At 43.4% G+C, this 18,221-nt stretch overlaps 1 protein-coding gene across 8 annotated transcripts in view; it reads left to right on the plus strand.

Moving 5' to 3' along the window:
- ARMC9 (armadillo repeat containing 9) overlaps window positions 1-18,221 on the plus strand; it is a 155,786-nt gene that overhangs the window by 74,910 nt on the left and 62,655 nt on the right. For all 8 annotated transcript variants that reach the window (XM_045078887.1, XM_045078890.1, XM_045078885.1 and 5 more), the window contains exons 18-19: window positions 1,975-2,065; window positions 7,037-7,092. In XM_045078887.1, coding sequence (XP_044934822.1) covers window positions 1,975-2,065; window positions 7,037-7,092 — 147 coding nt within the window. The remainder of the gene's footprint in view (window positions 1-1,974; window positions 2,066-7,036; window positions 7,093-18,221) is intronic.

The raw sequence follows: 18,221 nt of genomic DNA on the forward strand, positions 1-18,221 counted from the left end.
CAACGTCTATCCAGAGTTGTTCATCCCTTCCAGACCATTCCTTTGGGTCTCCTCTGTGCGCTTACCTATCTCTGCCCACCAGTTCAGTGTTACTGTTCTCAAAGATGATGCTGTCCTAAGCCTCTCCCTCTTTGTCACTTGCAACCTTGTTTATTCCCTTGGCTTCAGCCACCAGATCTCTCTTCCGAGCCACAAAACCCTTCCAAACACAGCAAGCACAATCTTAACCATTTATTGAGCATCTATTGTGTGCCAGCCGCTGGGCTAAAGGCTGTTTTTTTAGGTATAACTCACGAACAGTGAAATGCACAGGCCTTCCATACAGAGGTCAGTGCATTAGACAAACATACACCTGTATAACTGATGCCCAATATACATTCTTTTTTTTAAAAAAAGATTTTATTTATTTATTTGACAGAGAGAGATCACAAGTAGGCAGAGAGGCAGGCAGAGGGAGAGGGAGAAGCAGGCTCCCCGCTGAGCAAAGAGCCTGATGCGGGGCTCAATCCCAGGACCCTGAGATCATGACCTCAGCTGAAGGCAGAGGCTTAACCCACTGAGCCACCCAGGCACCCCTACATTCTTTATCTTTTAAAAATGTCACATTAACTGGAGTTGCCACCCTTATTTTATAGTTGAGAACTATAGTTGAGGACTGAGCAAAACTAAGCAATTTGACCAAGGTCTCACAGTTAGTTCATGAGGGAGCTCGGATACCTTCTATCTTAACTTTCTAGAAGGTAATGCTCTGCTCTAGACAATGGGAATTCTCCGGGTTCAAAACTGCACTTGGCCCTTCTTTGATTCAGTTAGAGCTATTGATTCCAAACAGGCCTACATTAAAGGAGGGAAATAGTGCTCATCACCAAGAAGTCCAGGCATCAGCTTCAGGCAGAGCTTGATCAGAGTTCCCGTGTTAGTAGACCCATTTCTCTCCGCTTCCTGTGTTTTGGGGTCATTATGAGATACATGTTCCCCTTGTAGTGGCAAGAAGCCACACCAGCTCCAGCCACAAAACCTCCTTCACATCCCTCAAGGAAAGAGGAAGGAGGGGGGCCAGACACCTGTGCTCTAGTCAGTGACTTACCTCTACACTTCTGTGCAATTCTCTTAGTCAACATTGAAAATTCTGACTTAAGCATTTTATAATAAAGTAAATAATGTACATTATGGTGACCTTGTAATTATTTTGATAGAAAAAGAACGATAGCTGTTTAAAAAGATTCTGCTTATTCATCTACTTCTCTACACATATAGTTTTACTTCTGATTTTGTCCCTAAAATCCAGAAGGAAGAGTATAAAGAAGTCATAAGAAAGGAACCACCTCCCAAAACAACACAGTGCCCAAACTAAAGGGAATACTTATTTACACAGTAAAATTTTACAGGTGTTTTTTTTTTTCCACTTATCAGAGTGTAGTTGACATACAGTGTAATATTTGTTTCAGGTATACAATATAGTGATTCAACAAATCTATATGTTACCCAGCGCTCATCAAGATAAGGACAGCCACCATCTGTCACCATACGTCATTATAGCATTATTGATTATATTGTACTTTTTTTTTTTCCTAATCTTCATGACTATTTCCTTATTCTCTAACTGGAAGTCCGTACCTCTTAATCCCCTTCACCTATTTCACCCTTCCCTCTACCCACCTCCTCCTGACAACCCTCAATTCTCTGTACAATAGGCTTTTCTGTTGGCCAAATGTTTTATAATTAGGTTGGATAGTCAACCAAGAGGAAAATAATTCCACTGTGAATTGTAAAAAGAACAAAAAGAATGTTAATACTGAGCAGAGGAATTTTTATTGTGTCTATTCCTTCCCCTCCCCCAAATAAAGGTTTTTGGTTTGGTTTGGTTTGGTTCTGATTAGGTGAAACTATTCCATTGGAAACTACTTTCACCCCATTTAAAAAAAAAAAAGGAAAACCTGGGATATTAACTCTTACTCTCTCCAATGCCCATAGGGAATGGAGGACATCCTTCGCTGCTTCATCAAGGAAGGCAATGCTGAAATGGTCCGTCAGATCGAATTCATAATCAAGCAGCTTAATTCAGGTCTGTTCAATGCAAGAATCTGTGATTTATCTTTTGCAACTTTAACATGGGCTAAAAAGTTGCATGGGCTTTCTTAGAAGGCTTGTGTCCTGGAATTCATTCATGAAGCCTTAAGGGAGCCGGGGAGACCCAAGCGAACCCATGAAAGAAAGTTCGACCAGATAGTCAAGGCCAGTCTGTCCCAAGACCAGCAATCTCTCATCACACTTCAGGCTTATAGGCAACAGAAAGAATTCAAAAGCAATCACAAACGCCCTGCTCTAACCTTATGTTCTCTTTATGTGCACGTCCTCCTTTATTCTTCCCCCACCTTATAAGGCTTCCCTGGGGTCCCAGTGTCCGATAAGGAAAACAAACATCAGTCTCCCTAGCTCCGCTGCAGAAAAGGTCATTCTCCCGCATGCATTCATTCTTTGAAGAAAAATGTATATTGCCTACTGGCTCCATGGGAGGATATGATCCTCTTTCTCTCTGGCTTCCTCCAATGCCATGACAACCTACATCCCATAGTAAGCAGGAAAGGAAGGTGCAGGAAGGCTTGGATGGGACCAGGATGGAGGGGAAGCTCTTTCTGGGGACCCCTGACACCTAGCCTGGCAGAAAGAGGACGTTAGAGGCTTCCAATCAACAGGAAGCAGCTGGGAGAGCAGCCAATGAGGTGTGAAGCCTTGGCTCCCTTCAGGCTAGGGCCCATCTCCATTTGAACATCCTCTCCTGTGGCTCTTACAGAGCAAATGTGATTCATCCCAAATTCAGGTGAGCAAGGAATAGAACTTTATTTTCTGCAACAGAAAATAAAGTTTTGATTTTTTTTTTAAGTTTTATTTATTTGTGAGAGAGCATGAGTGGAGGGAGGGGCAGAAGGAGTGGGAGAGAGAGAATCTTCCAGCAGACTCACTGCTGAGCACTGAGCCTGGCACAGGGCTCGATCCCAGGACCCTGAGATGATGACCTGAGGTGAAGTCAAGAGTCAGATGCTTAACTTAACCGTCTGAGCCACCCAGGTGCCCCTGCAGTAGCTTCATTTCTGACTTCGAGCCCCAGTTCTGCCAGGCAGGCATATTTACAAAATAACACTAAAGAAAACCTGAACCTCAGTCGGGGTTTGGGTAGGCAAACCTCCTTTGGGTAGGCAACAGTTTGGAAAGCTGGGTAAGGCAGCAAACATTGGTCCCTTTCTGCTCTGTGCTCATCAGCCATGCTGAGACCGCCGTCCCAGGCCAGGGTTCCTCTGCGGCCTCATGGTCACATCTGGGCTGCAAATCTTCTTCAGGGCTGACTCCGTGTTTCAGTATGTCAAGACACAGCCACTTCAATTTCTTTGTCAGTCTTCCCTCCTTCCTGGCAGCCCAGATACAGGGGAGGTCCCCCGTGCTCTCTGGCAAAACCGGCTCTTTCTCTTACGTAAATCCAGCCCTTGAGCCAGCATGCTGACGAGTGTGAAGAGGGAGGGTCATTTGGCACTTCCATGAGAGCTGTGCTTTGCCAAGAAGTTACTGCGGGGAGAGCTCAAGCTTTATAGACTTGGGTGTCCAGGAAAGGCCTGAGATACACCTGCTCTGTCAGTAAGTTCCAGTTTAAATAAAGAGTGTCAAAAGTACCAATCTTTTGATCTCAAGCACTTGAGTTATTCTGTATTCATGGGACAGTGGCCAGTCCCCAGAGACGATTACCTAGGGAGTCTGCTACTTTGAAACGAAATTAGAAAGTCCCTGAACATTCGGATGGAGGAGCAGACACACACTCACATACCTTGGGCTATGTGTCATGAGCGAGGAGTCAGACTGGACGAATGTACCAGCATGGTGAGGAAAGCCGGAGAGGGTCGGGCTGGAGTTCCCACCTAGTCCAGGCTTCGCCCTAAAGTGGACAGCAGCAGGAAAGTATGAATTAACAGCGTACTAGTTTAAGATATGTGAAATGGCATTGCCACAATCTTTATTTTTTGACTCTCTTAGCTTAGTATCCACTTGTAACATGTAAGTGGGTTTTCAGACCTTCAAGCCCATCTCAGTTCTCTAGCACTATTGTCTTATAAAGTTTTAAGGTTTCCAAATACAAAACTTCTAGTATATTGTAGGAACCTCACCCCACAGGTGGGGAAGGACTGCTCTGGGGAAGCTTAGGGGAAAGCTGACCTGACAAGAAGAGATGACCGCCAGCAGCGACAGCAGGGAGGTTTGTCCCGAATACCAGCCCTCCACAAGGGGTCTGGCAGGGACAAACCAGTCATTGAAGAGAGGACAGGGGCTGGGGCAGAGTCAGCTTCACCAACCGGGCCCGGCCCATGAGGAGACTAGCAGCTCCCCCACCACACCCCTTCATTCCCAGAGTGGGGGCGGCTGGGTTGTGCCGGAGCCCGGCAAGCTGTGCGGGAGGTGAGCAATGCGGGAGACTGGGCTGTTGCCCCCGTTGTGCCCGAGAGAAGAGCTGAGGTTTACAAGGTTCTCCAGTTCTCGGGACTGGATTGTTCTGGGAAGATGTTGCCTCAGATCCAATGGGCTCGGGGGAGCGGGTGTGTCCAAACCAGCCTGTGGCCTCGCAAAATGTCAAAGATTCTCTGTAAAAATGTGGGAGAGGGGGCACCTGGGTGGCTCAGTGGTTTAAAGCCTCTGCCTTCTGCTCAGGTCATGATCCCAGGGTCCTGGGATCGAGCCCCACGTCAGGCTCTCTGCTTAGTGAGGAGCCTGCCTCCTCCTCTCTCTCTGCCTGCCTCTCTGCCTACTTGTGATCTATGTCTGTCAAATAAATAAATAAAAATCTTTTTTAAAAATGTGGGAGAGGGCATTTCTGTATTTGCAAAGGTTTGTAACTGATGAATAAGCCGCAAGCCCATTTTGAAAGGCACTTGCCTGATAGGTGTTTACCGCAGCGGGGCAGAATCATGCTCCTTGCAGGGCGGGAGAGGAAGTTAGTGACCCAGCATTGGCTCCGTTGCAGGAGGACGTGACTATACCCCATCTGCGAAGGGCTTTCCTTGACCACGGTGGGCCCGTGATGGGCAGGGAGGTGTGCGGGCCTCTCTGAGGTAGGAACAGGAGCCTGCATGCTGCCGTCCATGGTCCAGCGTATCAGTGGAGCCCTTCCCTTCAGAATGAGGGTCATGTCAAGGACGATAGGGTGTTACATATTCTCTCCTGTGAAATGGTTTGGGGGTTCAGCCTGGGTGAATCTGCCACCTTCATAGTATACTGAGCGACCTCTTCAAGAATCGCCTTTACCTCCTCTTTCCTCCAACTTCTATTTGACTTCCCAGCCTCTTCTCTCAGGCTTTCGTTACTTTCACATCATCTATTCAGTAAGTGAGTGATCATAAGGGAGATCCGGAGATCCATAAGGAATAAAGGGAGGAGTAAGCCCAGCACTTTGTTCTCCAAGGACTCAATTCCCAGACAGTCCATAGGCCATTCATACATTGGGAAATACTGATCACCCCAAAGTGGCAAGCACTATCAGAGTACTGTCTGCCACAGTACCATATAGTACTTTCATCTACCACAGTACTGTGCTGTCTAGTACTATCTACCATAGTACCATCTAGTACTACCATCTACCACAATACTGTCTACTACTACTGTCTACCACAGTGCTGTCTAGTACTGCTGTCTACCACAGTGCTTTTAGTACTGTCTACCACAGTACTATCTGCTACTACTGTCTACCACAGTACTGTCTAGTACCATCTAGTACTACTATTATAGTGCTGTCTGGTAACACTATCTACCACAGTGCCATCTAGTACTGCTGTCTACCACAGTGCTGTCTAGTACTATCTACTGTAGTACCATCTAGTTCTATAGTCTACCACAGTACTAATACTACTGTTGACCACAGTACTGTCTACTACACTGTCTACCACAGTGCTGTCTACTACTACTATCTACTATAATACTATCTAATATTGCTGTCTACCACAGTGCTATCTAGTATTATCTACCATAGTACCATCTAGTACTACCATCTACCACAGTACTGTGATATCTAGTACTATCTACCACAGTAGATAGTAGTACTACCATCTACCACAATACTGTCTACTACTACTGTCTACCACAGTGCTGTGTGCTACTACTGTCTACCACAGTTCTGTCTAGTACTACTATCTACAGTACTGTCTAGTACTACACTAGTACAGTGCTATCTAGAGAAAATGCTGAGTGTGTTCAGCAGAGAGAAAGAAGTAACTGCTCATTGAGGGATCAGAGAAGTCTTCATGGAGGAGAAGGTAACCAAATGTCTATGTAATACCTGCTGTGTACGTGGCCCTGGGCCAGGTGGTATAGTCCCTGGGCCAGGTGGCGTGTAGTTATAAAATTCCCCCACCCACCCTGGGAAGTAGGTGGCCTGATACCTATTTCACTGATGAAGAAACAGAGGCTTATTCTTTCTCTGATTCCAGTGTGCTGTTATCCCCTTTATAAACTCTTCTACAGCCCATAGTGAATCATGGGAGCCTTCGGGAATCCTGCCTGCCATGGCTACTCTCCCGGCCTCGGTGGACAAATCATGGATTTAGAAATAGACTCAAGTCAAATCCCAACTCTGTCACTTGTGGGAATGTGACCATAAACAAATCCCTTATCCCCTCTATGCCTGTCTTTGCTGTGTGCTATAGAATGGGGATTAGAGTCAACAAAATATTTGTAAGGAGTAAATAAACAACACAAGGCACAGTATCCAGCATGGTGCCTAGCAGTACTCGTTGACTTTCTTTCTTCTAAATTCTTCTCAAATTTGTATGCTAGCTTTTAACCTTTCTCATGCCACTGGCCATGCGTACTGGTACAAAGGGGGAGAGAGATTTAAGTTGCCTGGGATGATCTGAGTCTGTGGCTGTGTGGGCACCAGGAACCTGCCTGATTGTTCTGGTACCTCCTCATTCTCTTCTCTGTAGCAGCTGGAAGGGTTCTCGTGGCCAAGGCTCCCTGCTGTGTTTGCAGTTATTCATTCGTTTATTTTTTCTTTATTTAGAAGAGCTACTGGATGGTGTTCTTGAGTCTGACGATGATGAAGATGAAGATGATGAAGTAAGTAGGAGGCTCTTGACACCACATGAAAAACTTGGCCCAGACTACTGAGCTCTTCCTTGCCTTGAAGAGTTAGTCCAGAAAGGGAGATTTCAATCCCTGCTGCCTCATTTCTCGCAGTTCTGGGGGTTGGCTAGAACTCGGCTGGGTGGGTGTCTGCTGGTCTCACATAGGATGTCCTGGGGCTGCTTTCTGTGTCCAAGCTGGCCTCGCATCCTCCATGGCCTCTCCAAGTGGCCTGTCATCACTCAGCGGTCTCACCCACACTTCCTTCCCAGTTGGTGGTAAAGCTTCAGATCCTCTCTAGGCTTAGCGGTGTCAGAGCATCACTCCTTCCAGGTCCTGCTCAGGGCACATCCCTGGGGGATGGCAGTTAGACCCCACCAAGGCAAGGGTTCGAGGTGGGAGCACTCACAGGTGGCTGCCCCTTGGGTGGGCTCGCTGCAGCCAGCACACAGACGCCGTGCTCCACAGCACTTGGGTGTCATGGGAAGTTCATAGACAACAGTTCTTCAGTGTGAATCTTGTGCCTCGAAGGGGCGTGAGCCTCCACTGGTCTTCCCCGTGGTTGGGAGTACTGGGTGCAGAGGCTCCCTGTGAGAACCTCTAGGGTCAAAGGTTTGGTTCACTGGACTCCTTTAATTGCATTGTTTTCATATGGGTTTCCACAACTGTGACAAATCTGCTTGCCTGGTGTTTTAAAGCGCAAAGTTTCAGAACCAACGTGGGCGAGTCTCGTGAAGTAGTGTAGAAAATGGGGACTCCTGCACTATAGACGGGTTTCCCAGCTGACAAGCTTTTTCCTTGTTTTTCCTTCAGACCTTGAAAAAACATGCACATGGCCCTCTCCAGTTCTCTGTAGGAGTGATTGGCTTACAGTCCTTCAATTAGTCCTGAAGTGAATGTTTGGAGGCTAGGTTTCTCCTCGGAGCTGTGGTCCCTCGGTCCCAAAGGTGTACAAAAGCCAGACTTTGTCCATCGGTGGCACCAGCTGGGGAAGAGAGTTCAGTTAGGAGCCCTCCACCAAAGTGGACAGTGGCCCGAAGGTCTGCCAGGGACAGTCCCTCACACAGGCAGCTTCCTGCCTGCCACTTTCTTCCTGACCTATAGGTGGCAGCAGCTGGTGCTCATGCTCAGTCCCCCTTTGTCCGGCAAGTGCAGCTCTGGACCTTGGCAGGGGGCTCCTGGCCAGCACCTTCTCTGGACACCCTTTCCACTCCTTACTTTGGGAAGGGAGGCCCAGAGAGGGGAGGGGACCAGCCTCAGGTCACACAAAGTCGTTGGCAGTAAAACTTCTTTAGGACAGGGATTGGCAGGCTTTTTCTGCAAAGAGAAAAGTAGTAAATACTTTAGGCTTTGTAGGCTGCTGGGGTCTCTGTTCCAACCACTCACCTCAGCAGTTGTAACACAGAGTAGCCATCAGCAATACACAAATGGACGAATGCAGCTGTGTTCCCAGAAAATTTTATTTATGGACACTAAAATTTGAATTCCAGTTGATTCTTACGCTTCACTAAACATTTGTTTTCAAATGTTTAAAGACGTAAAAATTACTCTCAGTTTGCTGGCCTTTCAAAAGCAGGCATAAAGGAGGGCACGTGATATAATGAGCACTGGGAGTCATGCAACTGATGAATCAGTCACTGACCTCTATTCTGAAACTAATACTACACTGTATGTTAATTAAAAATTTAAATAAAATAAAATTTGAAAAAAACCCAAAAGCATCTTGGCCTGTGGGCCATTGTTTGCCAGCTTCCAGAGGGAGCCCAGCTCCCCAACTCAGTCTTCTCAGGGCTGTGATAAGACCCCTGGTTTGTGTCTGGCCCTTCAGTACTGTTTTAAATTATATTTTGAGTTACTGTCTTAATTATTTAATTCCAGTGAGTTTTTGTCGTTATGTCCAAAAGTTCCCCTCAAGATCTACTTTTCCTCCTCTTATGTTACCTCCTTGGGGTTTTGTGTTTGCTTTGGATTTTTTGTTTGTCTTGTTGCTGTTAACCCCTTTGTATTGTGAAGAAAAATTCATTTGATTCAACTATTCTGTTAATGATGGGAATTCAACTTTGGGAAATATTCCTGTGGAAACAATTATAGTCTACTAAAAATGAAGGAATATAGAGATCTTTTATTTATTTATTTATTTAAATATTTTATTTTTAAGTAATCTCTACACCCAGCGTGGGACTCGAACTCACAACACTGAGATCAAGAGTTGCATGTTCCACTAAGTCCGCCAGTGCTCCTTTTAATTGTCTGGACTTTTAGCTATCCTGTGCAGACTTTTATTTTAAGAGGCTAGTGTTTGAAAGTATTTGTTGTGATAACTAGAATTTTCAGAAGATTATAGGAGGAGTGTAGTCAGGAGATTGTAAGGAAAGGATCCAGCATTTGGGGCAGAACTTGACGCTTTGTGCTGAACTCTGGTCCACAGGTGCTGGACTTTGCCTCCCCTGTGACCCTGACAGCCCCACTGCAGAGATTAGCAAGGGCACCCTGGGGAAAGCTGAGCTGTCTGTGTTTCACTCAGCCTTCATCAAGGGTCAGTGTGACTTTTTAAATTGGAAAGAGAAAGGAAAGTGAAAGATGCCCAGACTTAGACTGTCGCTGTAGTGTGGCCACCACCTCCCAAACAAAATTATTTTCAAAGCCTCTGATCATATGTCATTTTGCTTAGCCATGTAAAATATTTTTTAATTTATTATTTAAACCCAAAACACAGATAAAGAGCCAGTGTTTTCAGGAAGCTGCTCAATGCTTCTCAAAATAAAATGTCTCTACTGGGGTGTGGCCAGAAGCCACATGGAGTTATGCTCATTTTGCCTTCTGTTGAGTTAACATTTGTGACTTGTGACTTGTGACTGCGGCCCTGGGTTCTGCCCCCCTAGAAACTCAAGAGAACCCCCATATGCAAAATCCAATTTTTCTCTTTTATTTCTAAAAATATAATGACTTGTCCTGATGTGCTGACGCTCAGTGAAGTCTGCTCTACATACATTTATATGCCAAAATAAAAAAGTGTAGAGTTAGAAACGTTTTTTCCAACTTCAAGATTGTCTAGGGTATAATGTCACATAGGAAAAGGAAATCACAAAGTGAGGTGAGCACTATAATTCAGTTTCAGAAAAAAGACCCATAAATACACACCCTGATGAATGATGTGTGTGCCTCTGTATACGCGTAGCAGAAGGGCATGGAAAGTTACGAGCCCTCTTTGTTGACCCTGGCAACTACCTTGGGGGGGGGGTAGGAGGAGGAAATGGAGGCGGGGGGGGGGGTGGCGGCGAGGCCTGGGTCAGCCAGAGAGAGCTGCCTGTGAAGTGACAAGTGAGCAGAGGGCGGCTGCTGAGCCCTTCTGAAGACGGATGGGGCAAAAGCCAAATTGAGTAGTTGGGGAGCAGGTGGGAAGTGGGAGAAGGGAGCCGGTGAGTACGTGCAGCTCTTCCCACAAATCCAGTTGTAAGCAAGACAGAGAGTGGGGTAGCCGCTAAGCAGGGCAGTTTTGTTCTGCTCTCTTCTAATCTGGGAGAGACCCAAGCAGGCTGAAATGCTGCTGAGAAGGATCCAGCTGGGAGGGGAGAGAGGCAGGAAGACAGACAAAGGGTGGCATCAGAAGGACAGGGGTTTTCATTATTTTCACAATTGCTTCTTGTGCTCTCATGGCCCACAAGCCCCCAGACCCATTTAAACCTCCAGAGAAACAAAACCATCCTTAGATAAGCTTGGACGATACAGACAAGAATAGGCAGGTGACCATGACAGTGTAAGGGTTTGAACACATCTCACCATTAGACAATAATACAGTTTATTTTAGTATTAAGTGTATGTCATGTGTTCCCCCAAGAGCTGCCAGTAAATCACAGGGCTCAGAAACTGTGTTTCTACCACAAACGGCTTGTTTCCTTACGACAGTTTAGGGTGAGGTGTCCAGCTTATAAATGGAAAAGAAAGGCTTTCCTGTGCTGTTTGAGAAGATGGATTTTAAGACAAATATTCTCCCCTCTTAACAAAACAGGTGTACGTGCCAGGTGAGATCAGCCACCTGGTAAAGAGAAATTTACTCGCTGGTTGCCACGTAAGTGACAATCAAATACTCAGCAATTTCCTTCTCTGGAGATTTCTCAAACATAAGAGTCATTCGTTTATTTAGTCAACAAATATTTGAGCGCTTTGAAATAACATTATTCTAGGAAGTAATGGGGAGGGGATACAAAAGAAATCTAAAAGAATATAGGTGGCTTATAATACAAGAGTTTAAAATTTGGTTAAGCGAGACCATCGCTGGTGTGGTACGTGTGCTCACTTGTCTGCTCACAACAAGCCTGCGAGAGCTACTCTTCCTGGTCCCATTTCACAGATGGAGAAACAGAGGAAATCCATTAGCAAGGGCACCCCGGGGTTCGCACTACTAATAAGTAAGCAAAGGAGCTTGGAATTAAACCCAGCTGGGCTGACTCGCCAGTCCACGCCATTAACCACTGCCTGGTTTTGTCTCTCATGAGACAGGTGTGAATATGGAGAAACAGTTAACAAATGATAGAAAACGAGTATATGATTATCAGTTCCCAGATGTGATAGAAACGGGAAGTACGTACAAATTCCGAGTACTGCGAGAGTCCTGGAACATGACTGTCTCAACAGGCCTTCCTAAGCCTAGGATGAAAGGGGAGAGGACTGGTTGGATGAAGAGGAGGGTACAGTCAGGAAAGCAGGAGAGGCATCTTCCAGGGAAGAGAGCATCAGCTTACCATTTACTGCTCCTATAACCCACAACAGTGTGTGTATGTGCTTTCTTATTTTCCTTGTAAGATACATACACACATAGGGATACCTGGGTGGCTCAGTTGGTTAAGTGTCTGCCTTGGGCTCAGGTCATGACCTCAAGGTCCTGGGATCGAGCCCCGCATTGGGTTTCTTGCTCAGAGAGGAGTCTGCTCGCCCTGCTTGTGCTTTCTCTCTGTCAAATAAATAAGTAAAATCTTAAAAAATATATATATATATATATATATATATACAGTATACATGTAGGTGCAAATGTCCATGTATGTTTTCATCGATACTGGTTTTACAAAATGAGATAGCATAGATACAGATGCAAACACACACATACACAGTGTTGCCTTTTTTTCCTGTTAATATTTTCTGGAAATCCCTCTCTAAGTCAGCCAGCAGAACAAACTGATTCTTTTAAATGCCATACATAAATGTACAGTTTTCTAGACTTTTGCTTTGTCAGACAATCCTGCGTCAATATCTTTGTAAAGATACAAAGATGGTATCTTTGTACTTATGCGCTTATGTACCCAGTGCTTTTATTTATATGGGCTTTTGTTGCTGGGTTGCAGTGTATTTGTGTTTTCAATCATAATAGATTTTTCCAGATTGTTCTTCAAAAAGGCTATAACCGTTAAGATTTCAATAAGAGTGGGGGAGGAGACTTTTCCCTCCATCTCCAACCAGTCGTGAGTGAAATCACTCTATTTTTGCTATTCTCTCAGTGAAAAAGTGCTGTCTCGTTATCTTAATTTGCATCTCCACTGCATAGTATGAGTGTCTTTTATGTTCATTTTATTGGGTATTTGGATTGGCCATGCTGTAATTTCCTATTCATGGCCTTTCCCCATTTTTAAAATCGGGTTTGTCTTTCCATGTCACTTTCTGTGAATTCCCTGTTTACTACAGGTACAGGTCCTTTTTCACCTTCATTGCCCAAAACTGGAAGACGCATCTTTTATTCATTGCCATATTTTTATTTATATCTTTTGCTAAAACTCTTTTGAATTTTTAAAAAGCTAAATAAATTGACTTCTTTTACAGTTTCTGGGTCTCTGTCCTGATTAAGGTTTCCCTGAACCTTAAATGTTATGTGTAGTCTCCTGGATTTTTTCCTAAGACTTTATTTTTTCATTTAAATTTTAATTATTAAATATGTATTTTTTAAATTTTGGTTTGGTTTTTTAAAAAATGTTATTTAGATATATATAGAGAGAGAATGAGAGAGCGCAGGAGCGGAGGGAGGGGCAGAGGAAGAGGGAAAGGGAGAAGGAATCTCCAGCAGACTCCCCACTGAAAAGGGAGTGGGACAATGCAGAGCTCAGTCCCACAATCCTGAGATCATGCATGACCTGAGGCAAATTCAAGGGTCAGCCGCTTAACCACCCAAGCCACCCAGGTGCCCTGACTGTTTCTTAAGTAAACTAAATATATCTCCAATATGGAAGTCAAACTCATAACACTGAGATCAAGAGTCTCGTGCTCCTCTGACTGAGCCAGCCAGCCACCCCAATTTTTAAATATTACATAGAAAAATGTATATAATATTTATGTGAGGCTTGAAGTAACTTCTGAAATTTTAGGTTTCAGAACATTTTTACATGGTTAAAAATTACTGAAGGGACACCTCAATAGCACAAGCAAGGGGAGTGGCAGGCAGAGGGAGAAGGTGAAACAGGGTCCCTGCTGAGTAAGGGGCCCAATGGACCCTGGGATCACAGCCTGAGCTGAAGGCAGATGCTTAAGGAACTCAGCAACCCAGGTGCCCCCAAATAAGATTTTTTTTTTTTAGATTTTACTTTATTTGAGAGAACGCAAGCAGAGCAAGCAAGAGAGAACATGGAGGGGAGGAGCAGAGGGAGAGGCAGAAGCAGAGTCCCCACTGAACAGGGAGCCTGATGCCAGGCTCCATCCCAGAACCCTGGGACCATCACCTGAACTGAAGGCAGCCCTTAACTGACTGAGCCACCTGGGAGCCCCAGATATTTTTATAAAAAATATTACTTTCCCGGGACACCTGGGTGGCTCAGTGGGTTAAAGCCTCTGCTTTCAGCTCAGGGTCATGGTCTCAGGGTCCTGGGATCGAGCCCTATGTCGGGCTCTCTGCTCAGCAGGGAACCTGCTTCTTCCTCTCTCTCTGCCTGCCTCTCTGCCTACTTGTGATCTTTGTCTGTCAAATAAATAAATAAAATCTTTAAAAAAAATATTACTTCCCCCAAAAAATGTATTAAGAAGAGTGTAGCATTGTATTTTATTTTTGCAAATCTCTTTAATGTCTGGATTAGAAAATGGTTGGATTCTCAAATCCTCTTCTGGATTCCGTCTGTTGAAATATGTTATAGTTGAAAGGGATAGAGTATTTTTAGTAGCCTTTTTGCATAGACATTTTTTTCTTTGATACTACTTCAAAATTGGACAGGTGATAGTTTGTTAAAGGTTAGTTGCAACATAAAGTCAAACACCAATACCAACAAATCTTTTTTATTTTTTTAAAATCTGTTAGTCTCTTTTGCATTTTGTTAATCTTATTTTCTGATTGTTCATTACTAGTGTATAGAAATACAATTGATTTTTATCTGTGACCTAAAACCTTACTGAACTCTTTTATTACCTCCAAGAAGCTTTCTTTTCTTTTGTTTCGTGATGGGTTCCTTAGGATTTTCTGCACACAATACCATGTCATCTGTGAATACAGATGATTTTATTTCTTCCTTTCCAGTCTAGATGTCTTTTATATTCTTTTTTTGCCTAAATTGCCCAGGCTACAACTTCTAGTACAGTGTTGAATACAAGTGGTTAGAGGGGACACCTTTGTCATTTTCCTGATCTTAGGGGGAAAGATTTCTGTCTTTTACTGTCCAGTGGGATGTTAGTTGTAAATTCCTCACAGAGGCTCATTCTCAGGCTGAGACACTGCCCTTCTTTTCAGAGTTCGTCAAGTGTTGGGTTTTGCCAAATCTTTTTCCACGTTAAGATGATCGTGTGAGGTTTTTTTTTCTTTCTTTCTGTTAACACAGTGAATGACATTGATTGTTTTCATATTTTAAACAACTCGAGTTTCTGAGAAAAATCCTGCTTTATCTTGATTGATAATCCATCCCTTTTATATGTTGCTGTATTTGGTTTGCTAGTATTTTGTTGAGGATTTTTGTATGTATATTCATAATAAATATTGGGCTACAGTTTGACTTCTCTTATGATGTCTTTAGTTTTTAATATTCACTTGAAATATAGATGACATACAATATCATACTTGTTTAAGGTATACAACATAGTGATCAACAATTATATACACCTCTTGCTCTAGTTTTATATCAGGATAATACTGGCCTTATAATGTGAGTTGGAACATGTTCCTTCTATTTTCGGAAGAGTTTGTGAACGGCTAGTATTAATTCTTCTTTAAACAAATGTTAGGCTTCACCAGTACAGCCTTCTGGACCTGGGTTTTTCTTTGTGGGAAGTTTTTTTTTTTTATTACTGATTTGATCTCTTCGCTTGTTATAGGTCTGTCTATCCAGATTTTTTTTTTTTTTTTACTTCTTGTTGAATCACTTTCTATAATTTGTGTCTTTCTAGGAATTTGTTCACTCTGTCCAAGACATCTGATTTGTGTACAGCTGTTCATAGTATTGCCTTCTGAACATTTAGCTTTCTGTGAGGTCAGAAATGTCCCACCTTTCATTCCTGATTTTAGTAATTTGAGTCTTCTCTCTTTTTCTTGGTCAGCACTGTGGACTGAATAGCGTCCTCTCATATTCTCGTACGGAAGCCCTGGCCCCCAGTGTGGCTGTATTTGAAGACAGGGTCTCTAAGGAAGTAATTTGGGTTTAAGGAAGTCATAGCTGATCAGATAGGATTAGTTCCCTTATGGCAAGAGGCATTATAGAACACTTTCACCACTGTGTGAGGACACAGGGAAGGTGGCTCTGTACAAGTCAGGAAGAAAGCTCTGCTCTCACCAGGGAGCAAAACAGCCCACACTCTGATCTTGAACTTCCCAGGCTCCAAAACTATCAGAAATACACTGCCGTTGGTTAAGCCATTCAATCTATGGTATTTTGTTATGGCAGCCTGAGCTGACTAAGACTGTCAGTCTAGCTAAAGTTTTGTCAATTTTGTTGGTCTTTCCAAGAACCAACTTTTTTTTTTAATTTTTTATTTTTTATAAACATATATTTTTAACCCCCAGGGTACAGGTATGTGAATCACCAGGTTTACACACTTCACAGCACTCACCATAGCACATACCCTCCCCAATGTCCATAACCCCACCCCCCTTCTCCCAACACCCCTCTCCCCAGCAACCCTCAGTTTGTTTTGTGAGATTAAGAGTCACTTATGGTTTGTCTCCCTCCCAATCCCATCTTGTTTCATTTATTCTTCTCCTACCTCCTTAACCCCCCATGTTGCATCTCCACTTCTTCATATCAGGGAGATCATATGATAGTTGCCTTTCTCTGCTTGACTTATTTTGCTAAGCATGATATGCTCTAGTTCCATCCACGTCATTGCAAATGGCAAGATTTCATTTCTTTTGATGGCTGCATAGTATTCCATTGTATATATATATATCACATCTTCTTTATCCATTCATCTGTTGATGGACATCTAGGTTCTTTCCATAGTTTGGCTATGGTGGACATTGCTGCTATAAACATTTGGGTGCACGTGCCCCTTTGGATCACTATGTTTATATCTTTAGGGTAAATACCCAATAGTGCAATTGCTGGGTCATAGGGTAGTTCTATTTTCAACATTTTGAGGAACCTCCATGCTGTTTTCCAGAGTGGTTGCACCAGCTTGCATTCCCACCAACAGTACAGGAGGCCAAGAACCAACTTTTTATTTTGTTGATTTTCTTTGTTGTTTTTCTGTTCTCTGTTGTACTTATCTGTGCCCTAATCTTTATTATTTCCTTCCTTCTGCTTTTCTTTTTCTGGTTCCTTAAGGTGTAAAGTTAGGTTATAGACTTGAAAGCCTTTTTTTTTTTCTAATGTAGGCATTAAATACAGACATTAAATATATACCGCTCTAGCGGGGAAGATGTGATAGGTTTGCACCATTGGTGGGAATGCACACTGGTGCAGCCACTGTGGAGAACAGTACGGAGGGTCTTCAGAAAGTTAAAACTAGAATTACCATAGGATCCAATAATTGCACTTCTGGGTATTTAGCCAAAGACACAAAAACACTAGTTTGAAGGGATACATGTACTCCTATGTTTACTGCAGCATTATTTACAACAGCCAAGGTATGGAAGCAGCCCACATGTCCATCAAGTGATGAATGGATACAGAAGATGTGGTGTGTATATACATATATGTGTATACACACACACATATAATGAAATATTATCCAGCCACATAAAAGAATGAAGTCTTGCCATTTACAAAGACATGGATGGAGATAGAGAGTATTATGCTAAGTGAAAGAAGTCAGTCAAAGAAAGACAAATACCTTCTGATTTTACTCATATGTGGAATTTAAGAACCAAAACAAATGAGCAAAGAGGAAAAAAGAGAGAGAAGCAAACCAAGAAACAGACTCTTAACTAGAGAGAACAGAGGTGATGGGGATTAAGGAGCATGCTTGTTGTGATGAGCACCGGGTTATATATGGAATAGTTCAGTCACTATATTGTACACCTGAAACTAAAGTTACACCATATGTTAACTAACTGGAATTTAAAGAAAACAGAAAAAAAGGGAGAGAGAGAGAATGACACCTGACAGGTGCATGCCCAGCTTACCTAACATGGAATATGTGTCACCAGTGCTATAAATCTCCACCAGCGCTATAAATTTCCCTCCGAGTACTGATTTTGCTGCATCCCCTAGGTTTTGGAAAGTTGTGTTTTCATTTTCATTTATCTCAAAATATTTTCTACTTTTTCTTGTGATTTCTTCTTTGGCCCATTGGCTATATATAAGTGTGTTCTCAACAAGCCCTTGAGGACAAGGCTGTTGAGAACTGAACAAGAGCTCAGATCAAATAAAGACAAGCCCAGTGAGAGGGGTTTCCAGGAGCTTACCAGATAGGTTAAATAATGACAGTTCTCTTGGAATGGGGCTTCTGGGGAACTCAAAGCCCATCTGCTCCCTCTAGGAACTGCTTGGCTGCTGCTTTTCACTTTGATTGCAAGACTAGTGGTTTTCAAGGAGCTGGAGAGAGAGAGGTAAAAGGGAAGTTTAAATGTGACAGCATTTGCTGTTTGTCCTGACAATTAGTTGTTGGGTTTTTTGTTTGTTTGTTTGTTTCTTGAAGAAGCACCCCTCAAATTGTCACAGACCATTGGTTAATTTCCAGAATTCTGAAAAATTTGATTTGGACAATCTTCGCCAGGGTTTTCCTCA

This window comes from Mustela putorius, unplaced genomic scaffold (assembly GCF_011764305.1).
Source record: "Mustela putorius furo isolate JIRA1106 unplaced genomic scaffold, ASM1176430v1.1 tig00000275_pilon_pilon_pilon, whole genome shotgun sequence".
Lineage (NCBI taxonomy): Eukaryota > Metazoa > Chordata > Mammalia > Carnivora > Mustelidae > Mustela > Mustela putorius.